At 52.3% G+C, this 9,955-nt stretch overlaps 1 protein-coding gene across 1 annotated transcript; it reads left to right on the forward strand.

Moving 5' to 3' along the window:
* Window positions 1–356: 356 nt before the first annotated feature.
* TRIB1 (tribbles pseudokinase 1) lies at window positions 357–8,982 on the forward strand. The gene is made up of 3 exons (XM_043483773.1): window positions 357–1,647; window positions 3,891–4,183; window positions 6,651–8,982. The coding sequence occupies exons 1-3, from the start codon at window positions 1,288–1,290 to the stop codon at window positions 7,114–7,116; spliced, it is 1,119 nt and encodes a 372-aa protein (XP_043339708.1). The 5' UTR covers window positions 357–1,287; the 3' UTR covers window positions 7,117–8,982.
* The last annotated feature ends 973 nt before the right edge of the window (window positions 8,983–9,955 follow it).

Here is a 9,955-nt window from a genome sequence, read left to right on the forward strand (position 1 = left end):
GTGAATGAGTGATTCTGGAATTCATCACCTTCTCTTTCCTCCCTTCCTCCGGCTACCGCCGAGTCTCGGCGACGCCTACGGCTCCAACCTGAGGTCCCCAGGCGCGGGGCGGCGAGGGGATCCCCCGGGGCAAAAGAAGTCACCCTGCGGCCGCAGCGAGCGGCGGGTGCAGGAGAGCTGGTGCGCGCGCCCGCAGCCCATTGTGCTCCGAGTGAATGAGGAGCGCGCACCAATCACCGGTCGCTTCGCCTCCCGCGGCCCCTCCCCTCCCGCCCACTTTCCCGGGACCCTGACGTCACGGGAACTTTTCCTCCGCCTCCTCCCCCGGCTTCCAGCGCTGAGTCCGCGGCCTGCGGGAGGGCGCGCGCCGCCTCCTGCCTAGACCAGCCAGTTGGTGGAGGGCTGGGGGCTGGGGCGGAGGGGGTGGGGGGAGCGTGTGCGCGCGCCCCAGCGGGCTCAGAACTCACCACCTGCGCCGGAGCGCGCTCAGCCCGGAGCATCCCAGCCCTCGGGCCACCCCCCTCGCCCCCGCCGACCCAGCTCCACCTCCCCTTCCCGTCCCCCCGCCCCCCCCCGCTTCGGTGACTGCTCGCCCGGCGGCAGGGCCGGAGTCGTCGCAGCCACCTCATTGCACAACCCGGCTTCCCAACTGTTTACACAGCCCGGCCTGTGAGTGTGTGTGTATACAGCGTGAGTCACCGGGAGGCGGAGGAGGTGGAGGAAAAGGAGAAGGAGGAGTGCACTGGCCGAGATCGGTGCGGCGCACACACTCACTCACACTCAGTCACTCTCTCCGAGCGCGTCTCGCTCGCGCACACTCACGCCGGGAGTCCAGGAGCGTGCCGGATCCCGAGCGCCGCGGAAAAGTTGCTCCGGCTTTCGCTACCAGACTTCTTGCTCTGGGAAGTGTGTTTGCTCCGTGGCTCCAGCGAGCCTACGGAATCCTGTGCTCGCCGCTCTGAACCTCGGGAAGGCCGGCCGCCTCTGCCTCCCCGACTGTCGGCAGCTTCGACAACAATAGCGGCGGTTGCTGCCCCTCTACGAGGCGCCCCGAGCCGGTACCCGCGGGGATCCGGAGACCCAAGCCGGCCTCCGCACCCCGGACGCGCTGCCAGCGTGGTCCCCGCGTGCACCAGGAGCGACTCCAGCTTTGCCCCCGGTGGGGGCAGAACCAAGCTCCGTCTGCAAACTCCATCCCCCGGGCTGGAGTAAGTCGCGGCGCCCGTCGCGCCTTTCCGCGCGGATCCGAGGACTTACAAAGCCGGGGCCGCCCCGGCACGGGTCGGGATGCGGGTCGGTCCCGTGCGCTCTGCCATGAACGGCGTCTCGCAGCCCCGCACTCCGGCCTTGCTGCTTGCCGCCGGCCGGGGCACCCCGGCCAAACGCCTGCTGGACGCGGACGACGCGGCGGCCGTGGCGCCCAAGTGCCCACGTCTCTCCGAGTGTTCGAGCCCCCCGGACTACCTCAGCCCCCCTGGCTCTCCCTGCAGCCCGCAGCCTCCGCCCGCCGCTCCAGGGGCCGGCGGCGGCTCCGGGAGCGTGCCGGGGCCCAGCCGCATCGCCGACTACCTGCTGCTGCCCCTGGCTGAGCGCGAGCATGTGTCCCGGGCGCTATGCATCCACACCGGCCGCGAGCTGCGCTGCAAGGTACGCACCCGGGGTCCGGGACCCGGCGGAGGTCTCGGGTGAGGGGGGATACTGTGACAGGCAAAAGTGTTTGGGGTCTCTCCCGCCAGCGCCCGGGAGCCGAAGGTGCCGCCAGCGCTTGGGCTTGGGGCAAGGCGGTTAAGTGGGTTTGAGCCCGGGAAGGCAGCATTTGACTAGGATCTCCTTACTGGGAATTGAGAGGTTCGGATGGAGTGGTATAATTCGAACTCGGCGGTCAAGAGGAAGTGCGGTGCTCAGTTGCTTTATATTTATTAGATATTATTTCCTTAGCGCCCAGTTTAGTGCGTGGCGCTCCATATAAGTTGTGGAATTGAACTGGATTCCAGGGCCATGCCATTCCCCTTTTCTCATTCTCCTCGGTCCCCCCGCCCCTCGTTCTGGAAGGGCGCCCTGCAGTGGGTGCCTGCTTGGAGCTTGGAGCAGCTGGCAGCTCTCTCGCCCGGGCTGCGAGGCACCCGGGCTCAGCTGTGGGTGGTCAGGGGGCGGGAGTTCCGTGTCGGGCGCAGGTCTTGGGGATTCCGGCTGGAACCCGCGCTGGAACCGGAACCCTGTCTTCCCCAGAGAGCAGTCTGGGGTCGGGGCGGCGGGGTCTTCCAGCCAGGGCTGGGGGATTTGGCCGGAACGGAAATGTTGGAAATCCCGCACCGACTAGGAACCCTTGCTTCCATTCATGTCTTGATTTTCCGGCCAGCAATTTTCCTTTGGACATAAGGGATGCCATCCAATTGGAGGTACAACTGGAATCAGGATTCCCCGCGCTCTCCTTCTGCGCCGGTAGACGCAGAACATTCCCACAGTCCATCTACCTTTTGCGAGCTGGACACCCCGGTCTCAGACATTTCTGATAATCCTCTGGGCTGCTCCTTTTCACCTTAAAGATGGGTTCACCCCTCAGTTAAAGTCACTCTTGGGTTTTCTGCAACTCACCTGACCCCCAACTTCCCTGGGCTCGCTGCTGCCACCTACTGTCCGACCCGAACGAAACTTCAAATGCATGATCAAGCCCAGTTTTAAAGGGGGAAAAATTCTGTTCTTCTGTGTCGCTGGGGCTAAGAGCTCTTTTGGGAGGAGCATGAGTGTGGGCTGGGGGTGGGAGGAGGGGGGCAGCGGAGAGATTTCTTCGAGCTGGTGACAGAGCAGCCAGGCCTTAGAGGTGGGGTGGGTCTGGTCATTGTGCAACCCCTTCCAGTTCCTCTGAGCAGATAATAGACGAATCCAGATGGTGACAATCCGTGTGTCACCGTTTCCAGTTGAGTCTAGGATATGAGTAACCGGACTAAACAAAAGGCCCTTAAAGAGGCCAGTCAGCTTCTTAGAGGAGATGCTACCCGTGTCCTGGGTGAAGGTGGGGGTGAGAATTGGGGGGGGGGGGAGGTAGATAAATAAACAAATGAATCCCCCCTGCCCCTAGGATCCTGTATCCCTCCTGTGGGAATGTTACCTCAAGACTGCTTATACCTGAGTCAGCCCAGGCAGGTTGCTTAGGGCTGTGTTGACAGACTTGGAGTCATTTGTACCTTCCCAGTGATGACAGAGCTGCGTGTTCTCCAGCCCCTTGCTTCCACTTGGAAGCTGCTTGGTCGCCGCCTTCTGTGCCCTTCCTGCTCTGCAGGAGGTCATACCTTTCCAGGGACTGCTCCTGCAGATACCAGAGGGACCTCCGTCAGCCCCTTGGCACCCGCCAGTGATCACGGGCCACAGAGGGTGGGGACTTTGGGGCTTAGCTCTCTGGAACTTGTGGAAGGCCATACAGAGAAGACTCTTTCGAACCATCCATATGGTGGTTCTTTGGATATTTGCTAGCCCAGAGCCCTAGATGCTTCTGGTTTGGGGGTGTTAGGGGTAGCTGCAACTGCATAAAGTGGGGTTGAAAAGCTAATGGGGGTGTGTGCGTGCATGCTAAGTCTCTTCAGTCATGTCTGGCTCTTTGCAATCCCCTGGACTTTGCAACCCCCTGCCAGATTCCTCTGTCCCTGGGATTTCCCAGGCAAGAATACTGGAGCGGGTTGCCTTGTTCTCCTCCAGGGGATCTTCCCAACCCAGGAATAGAACCCCCATCACTTAAGTCTCCTGCATTGACAGGTGGGTTCTTTACCACTAGTGCCACCTGGGAAGTCCCATGTCAACCAGAGTCCCCAGATTGAGAATTGCAGCTCAGCCCAGGAGCTGGAAGGCAGCCTCTGCTTCTCTAGCCTCCTAAGCGGGTCCACTTCTCTCTGCAGGTGTTTCCCATTAAACACTACCAGGACAAAATCCGGCCTTACATCCAGCTGCCATCACATAGGAACATCACGGGCATCGTGGAGGTGATCCTTGGGGAAACAAAGGCCTACGTCTTCTTTGAGAGGGACTTTGGGGACATGCACTCCTACGTGCGCAGCCGGAAGAGGCTGCGGGAAGAGGAGGCCGCCCGGCTTTTCAAGCAGATTGTCTCTGCCGTCGCCCACTGCCACCAGTCAGCCATTGTGCTGGGGGACCTGAAGCTTAGGAAGTTTGTCTTCTCCACCGAAGAGAGGTGAGTGGCCTCCACAGCCTCTCCTGTGCCTTTTGGAACCGAAACGAGGGTGCAGGTTGAGCAGTTAGGGGTGGTGCGTTGGCTCAGATCAACATCAAGGGCTCAGTTGTCCCAGAGTTAGTCTTGAGAAGTCCTCTCTCCTAAGGAGCCAAGGCCCCAGCTGGGTTTCCTGCACCTTTGTGGATGTGGCCTGGGGACAACTTGGTGCATTTGTGGGATGTCACGTGAGGACAGATTACTCTCCCCACTTCCACCCTGGGATCAAGTTTATTCCCCATTGTTGTCAGAAAGGTCAGTTCTTCTCTGGTACAGCATGCCCTTCACAGCATCGATTCCTAGAGGACATTTAAAAATCCTTGTTTATACTGAGTGCCTTTTTTTTTTTCTTTTTTGGTACCTAGTAAGTGTCACAGAACTGGTCAGACTGTTATATTTGCAGAAACCTCTCCCTTTCCTTCACCCCACACTTCTATTCTGTGTCATGCTTGGCCCCCAGTATTTTCTCCACTTTGTCTGGTGACTTTTTAGGCATCTTGTTTGGATACATCTTCAGAAAATAGCCACTGTTGAATAAGAAATGGAAGCTGGATGGAATTGGTTGCTAAATATAGATCATGGCTTACCTCATAAAAGAACAAGATGAGTCCGATAAGACAATAATGAGACATTAAGATTCAGAGTTGAGGTTTCAGACAAGAGAATTCAGGAAGCCGCAGGATTTTACCTGATTTTAGGAGGTGGGCCACATCCCTTGTGGAAAGATTAAGAGCAATACCACTGTGGGTGGGTGTGCATTCTCCTATTGTAGCTGTTCATGCAGGGCTCGCCCACCTGTGCCATTTTAGCCGTAACTGCAGATCCTATGAAAATGTACAGGGTTGTTGAGTTGCCAGAAAACCTGACTTTGTATCTGACCTTGCAAGAGTTATTGGAACATACTGATTAGCAAAGAAAAGCAAAGTGTTGGCAATGAAGAAGTTTCCAGTTCCTGGAACACTCTCCTTTGATATGGTGATGTATTTTCTGAAACATGCCTTACACACCTCCTTGCTCACTTTTGAAATCCACCATTGCACAGGCGAATGTCATGTGCGTGGAGTTTGGCAACCTGAGGGTTAAGCAATGGCAGGCTGACGCTAGCAGTGTAAGCAGCACAGGTGCAGGGTTTTAGTACTACGGGAACCAATCAGCGGCAGCCGGTGTGGGTTGAGTCATATTTTCCGTTTACAGAACCAATGGGTATTTTACATAACGACGGGGGAGGTCAGGCTGAGGACATACCGAAGTTAGCACATGTATACTACACTCCAGGGAACAGGAAGGCAGGAAGGAAAAAAAAAAAAAACAACTAGACCTTTAAGAGGAAAAGGAATTGACCCAGTAGCCTGTACCAAATATTTGTGTCCTTCTCAACCAATGATTTACTGAAACAAGGCTATTTCAGAGAAACTGGGCTGGGGGGACACAGTGGCCACCAGATATTGGAGGCTCCTCGCGTGGCTCTGGGCTTTGGGGGAGCCCAGGAGGCTTGAATGGCTGGATCTGAACAGGGAGGCACCTGCAGCTTCATCCGAGCCTTGACTAAAGATGTTTCAGATTAGTTGTTACCTGAACAGATGAATCCCTATCTGGGTAAATGAGCTCAGGTGTTGCTATGCCATCCTGGGGTGTGTGTATGTTTGTGTATGTGTGTGTGTGTGCATGTGTACACGTGCATGGGCATTTTAGGCGTCCTGCATCTTTCAAACCCACCAGCCGCTTTCTTTGTCCTCTTGTTCTGGCTAAGCATTCTTTGCAGTTAAATATCCCAAAACACATAATTAACATTTCCTCGTTCTTTTCCTAAGTCAAGGCCACTGTGGGCTGGGGCTCAGGTGGACAGAATTCTCTCTCTGTGTGTATATCAATGTGAGCAGGAGTGCTGACAATGCATGTGCAATATCAGTGACCTTGGGCTCCATGTTCTGTAATGTTTTGTATTGCCAGGCATCTGTCCTAGTGACCCTGGCAGCCAGTGGCGTAAGAGATAAGATCGGCTTATAGGATGCTCTGGCTCTCCCTGAAGCAGTAGGATAAACTTCTTCCCCAATGGCTTTTGGAGAAATGTCAGCATTCTCCTGACACAGACTCCCACTACTGCAATGTGTACTTTGTAAGTTGTGTAACCCGTGTTAGGATATCTCTCCTAAGCTCTCACATCATGAATAGTATTCGGGGCTTTGCATCATACCCTCCACCCCAGGCCCTCTCTCAATACTTTGCTAATTTTCATTGCAGTTTGTATTGGTTTATGAAATCCAGAGTCCTCCTGGGTAGGTTGCAAGGCAGTGCTTACTGGATGAAGGGGTAACTGGCATTCCGAGGGCCTTTGTGTTGAGTGCCTGAGGGCCCTATTATTGGGAAGGAAGGCCTTGTGTTTCATAGCAGCTGGATCTGGAAGTAATGGCTTGTTTCATGTCTTCTACAGAACCCAGCTCAGACTGGAAAGTCTAGAAGATACACACATAATCAAGGGAGAAGATGATGCTTTGTCAGACAAACACGGCTGCCCAGCCTATGTGAGCCCTGAGATTCTGAACACCACAGGGACCTACTCTGGAAAGGCAGCGGACGTTTGGAGCCTTGGGGTGATGCTCTACACCCTTTTGGTGGGGCGCTACCCCTTCCATGACTCAGACCCCAGTGCCCTTTTCTCCAAAATCCGACGTGGACAGTTCTGCATTCCTGACCACATTTCTCCCAAAGCCAGGTGCCTGATTCGCAGCCTCCTGAGACGGGAGCCTTCGGAGAGACTCACTGCCCCAGAGATCTTACTCCATCCCTGGTTTGAGTCTGTCTTGGAACCTGGGTACGTCGACTCAGAAGTAGGAACTTCCGACCAGATTGTTCCAGAGTACCAGGAGGACAGTGACATCAGTTCCTTCTTCTGCTAATCCCCAGACCTCAGAAACCTCATAATTCTCACACATGGCATTCTCCATTTCTAAAGATGGACAGGCCTTTCGGCGTGGGGCCAACCAGACAGGCGATGGCGTGGAGACGATGGCTGCTGAATTCACCGTGGCGCCCCTTCTTTCTCATCTTCCGGATGCGTGACTGAGGAGGTGAGCAGCGTGCACTCTGACTGGCTGCCCCGCAGAGTTGTTTTCCTCAGTGAACCTTCGCCAGCTATCCTTTGTTGGATTTGGGGGTTCCGCCTCTTTTCTGGGTGGCACGGAGTATGAATATCCTGCAGCGTGTGATGGAGTGAAATGAACTTGAACATTCTAAAGGGAGAGGAAATGAATCACACAATGGCATTTGGGGCAATAACTATATTTTTAACAGGGTGACAAATTACTTGGGCCAATAAACCTGCCATCTTCAAACTGGTCTTTGGTAGCCAGGCTTTCGCTACCCCCAGCTTCTCTGATTGGAAAATTGTTTTTTTCTGGTTTGGTTTAACACTCACCCTTTCTTCATGTTTTTGGAGCAGACTGTTTCAGGGGCATAGGAGCCTGCCTGAACCATGAACCCAGAATCATCTCTCCTTTGTGTCCTGCCAAGAACCCATTTGCACTAATGCCTTCTTTCTGACCTTGAAATGAGCCCCTTCCCCTTTCACTTTAAAAGCACTTACCAGCTAACGGTGGAAGAGTATCATAAAAGATTCAAGCTCCTGGCTGTTTCAGAACTCTGAGCTCAGACAGAGAGACTGGAGACTTTTAAAAAGAATTTGAGCACTTGGAAACCATTAGCTGTTTTGGTTCCCCTCAAATATGTTAGCATTTATCCTTTCCTTTTTTCCCCTAAGACCATCTCAGGGTGGAGCATTTTGTCTAGGAGGAGAAAGATAAGAAGACTCCCCTCTCCCAAGAGCAAATTTTTGTGCTTCAGAGAAAGTAAATTTTGGATAGTCTTAGATGGCTCTCAGACTGACTTTCAGAATTAGTCTTTAACCACCCCCATGGGTCTGGTCTGCAGTTTTGCATGACAGGTTGTTAATATTTCAGCTGTGGTGTGGTTTATGAATGCATCTGTTTCATTGGTATCTGGAGTGAAATAGCAAGCCCCAAATCTTTAAGGTCGGAAGGGACTTAAAAGTCATCTAGTCCAACTTCTTTCCTTTCTCTACCACCTCCCAGTGTAGAAATCCTACCCCCCACGCCCCAAATTCTTTCACAGGTGGGACTTCACCCTCTGTTTGAATGCTTCCAGAGATGGGAACTCACTACCTACAGAAGATAGAACTTAACAGAGAAACTGCCATTTGCATTAAAAAAGCAGATGAAATATCAGTAAATGTCTCAGACAGTACTGAAATCCGGTGGTTAAACGGGTAAACCAAACATACTGTATTTTGAGAAATGGCACAAAAACAGGCAGTCACCTTTAAGGGCTACGCCTTAGGCAAACTACTAACATGCATTGTGAGAATACCGTGTATACCTCACGTACTGTGTACTCTGTACATATATTGTACCTTTTATACATTTGTTGTTGTTTTCACTCTGACACTTGTTCTGTTGTCTGTGTCTGTCTGAATAACCTGCGTGTCTAATACCACGTGAAATGTGAATGATCATTGGCAATATTACCTTGACAGAATCATGGGACTTGGAGAAGGAGGAGGACAGAGACCTCTGTCGCACTAACGCTCTCGTGGTTGCTTGAATGTTGTATCTGTGATACATGACCCGGCTAAGGACTCTGGGTTTGCTGGGGCTTCGAAACACTAGACCCTTCCTGTACATGTGTATATATGTTGAGATGGCCATTTCCGACTTGTAGAGAAATTTTAATAAATCTGGTTTCGTAAATAGGTGCAGTGACTTTCTTTGGGGTCCAGTCTACCGTTACCTGGTGTAGTTTCATGCTGGGGATGCAAAGGTCACTGGCTTCGGGCCTGGAATCTCAATGGGGAGATGAAGAAGTAAATAGCTGATGATTATAGATGACCTTTGACAGAGCTGAACCCATTCACTTTTTCCATTGAAGTAGACAAATTCATTTTGATGGGTGAGCCCAATTTGGTGAATCAGGTTGATGAGGGTTATGGGTTGAATTTAAGAATTGAGAAACATTTGAAGAGGCGCATACATGAAAAAGTCTTGAGTTGTAGGAATCCCTCTGGCTTATGGTCTTTCACAGACCCTTGAGAATTTGGTGAAAACTGTGGACACTTATCAGAAAAACGTCCATGTGTATCCAACAGAATTCTGTTGTAATTTCAGAGGTCCACATCCATCCCTGAAGGTATCACAGGACTTCCTGTTGAGAGCCAAACTCCACCCTTTCCTCCCCCATTAGACTTAATTAAAATGGTTAGTTGAGGCTTTTTTTTTTTTTTCTGTAAATGTAAAAGTGGAACTAATAGGAGGAAAGCTAAAAGCAACATTATTTTGAATCACAAATACAGAAATTGGAGTTGATTAGGTATAAAGCTTCACTATGACAACAAAATCTATTCTAAATGAAGTCAATTACCATCCAGAGTGATTTTTAAAAAGTTTGTAAAGTGTAACACATATACAGAAAATATAGAATTGTGTGGCTCTGAATTTTCACAAATCAAACATACTGGCCTAACCTGAAGTCAGGTCAAGAAAAAAGAAACATGGCTAGGACCCCTGGATCTCCCTCCTACCCCTTTCAGTCCCACCTGACACCCCATCCAGGGGTTACCATGATGAAAGTGAACGTGTTAGTCACTCAGTTGTGTCCGACTCTGCGACCCCATGGACGGTAGCCCGCCAGGCTCCTCTGTCCATGGGATTCTCCAGGTAATACTGC

This window comes from Cervus canadensis, chromosome 12 (assembly GCF_019320065.1).
Source record: "Cervus canadensis isolate Bull #8, Minnesota chromosome 12, ASM1932006v1, whole genome shotgun sequence".
Classification (NCBI taxonomy): Eukaryota; Metazoa; Chordata; class Mammalia; order Artiodactyla; family Cervidae; genus Cervus; species Cervus canadensis.

What these genes read in the sequence shown, in the direction of transcription:
- TRIB1 (XM_043483773.1), top strand. Translation starts at nt 1,288, where the DNA reads ATGCGGGTCGGTCCCGTGCGCTCTGCCATGAACGGCGTCTCGCAGCCC. An exon ending in GCCGCGAGCTGCGCTGCAAG is followed by an intron (nt 1,648 to 3,890) that starts GTACGCACCCGG and finishes TTCTCTCTGCAG; the next exon opens with GTGTTTCCCATTAAACACTA. An exon ending in GTCTTCTCCACCGAAGAGAG is followed by an intron (nt 4,184 to 6,650) that starts GTGAGTGGCCTC and finishes TGTCTTCTACAG; the next exon opens with AACCCAGCTCAGACTGGAAA.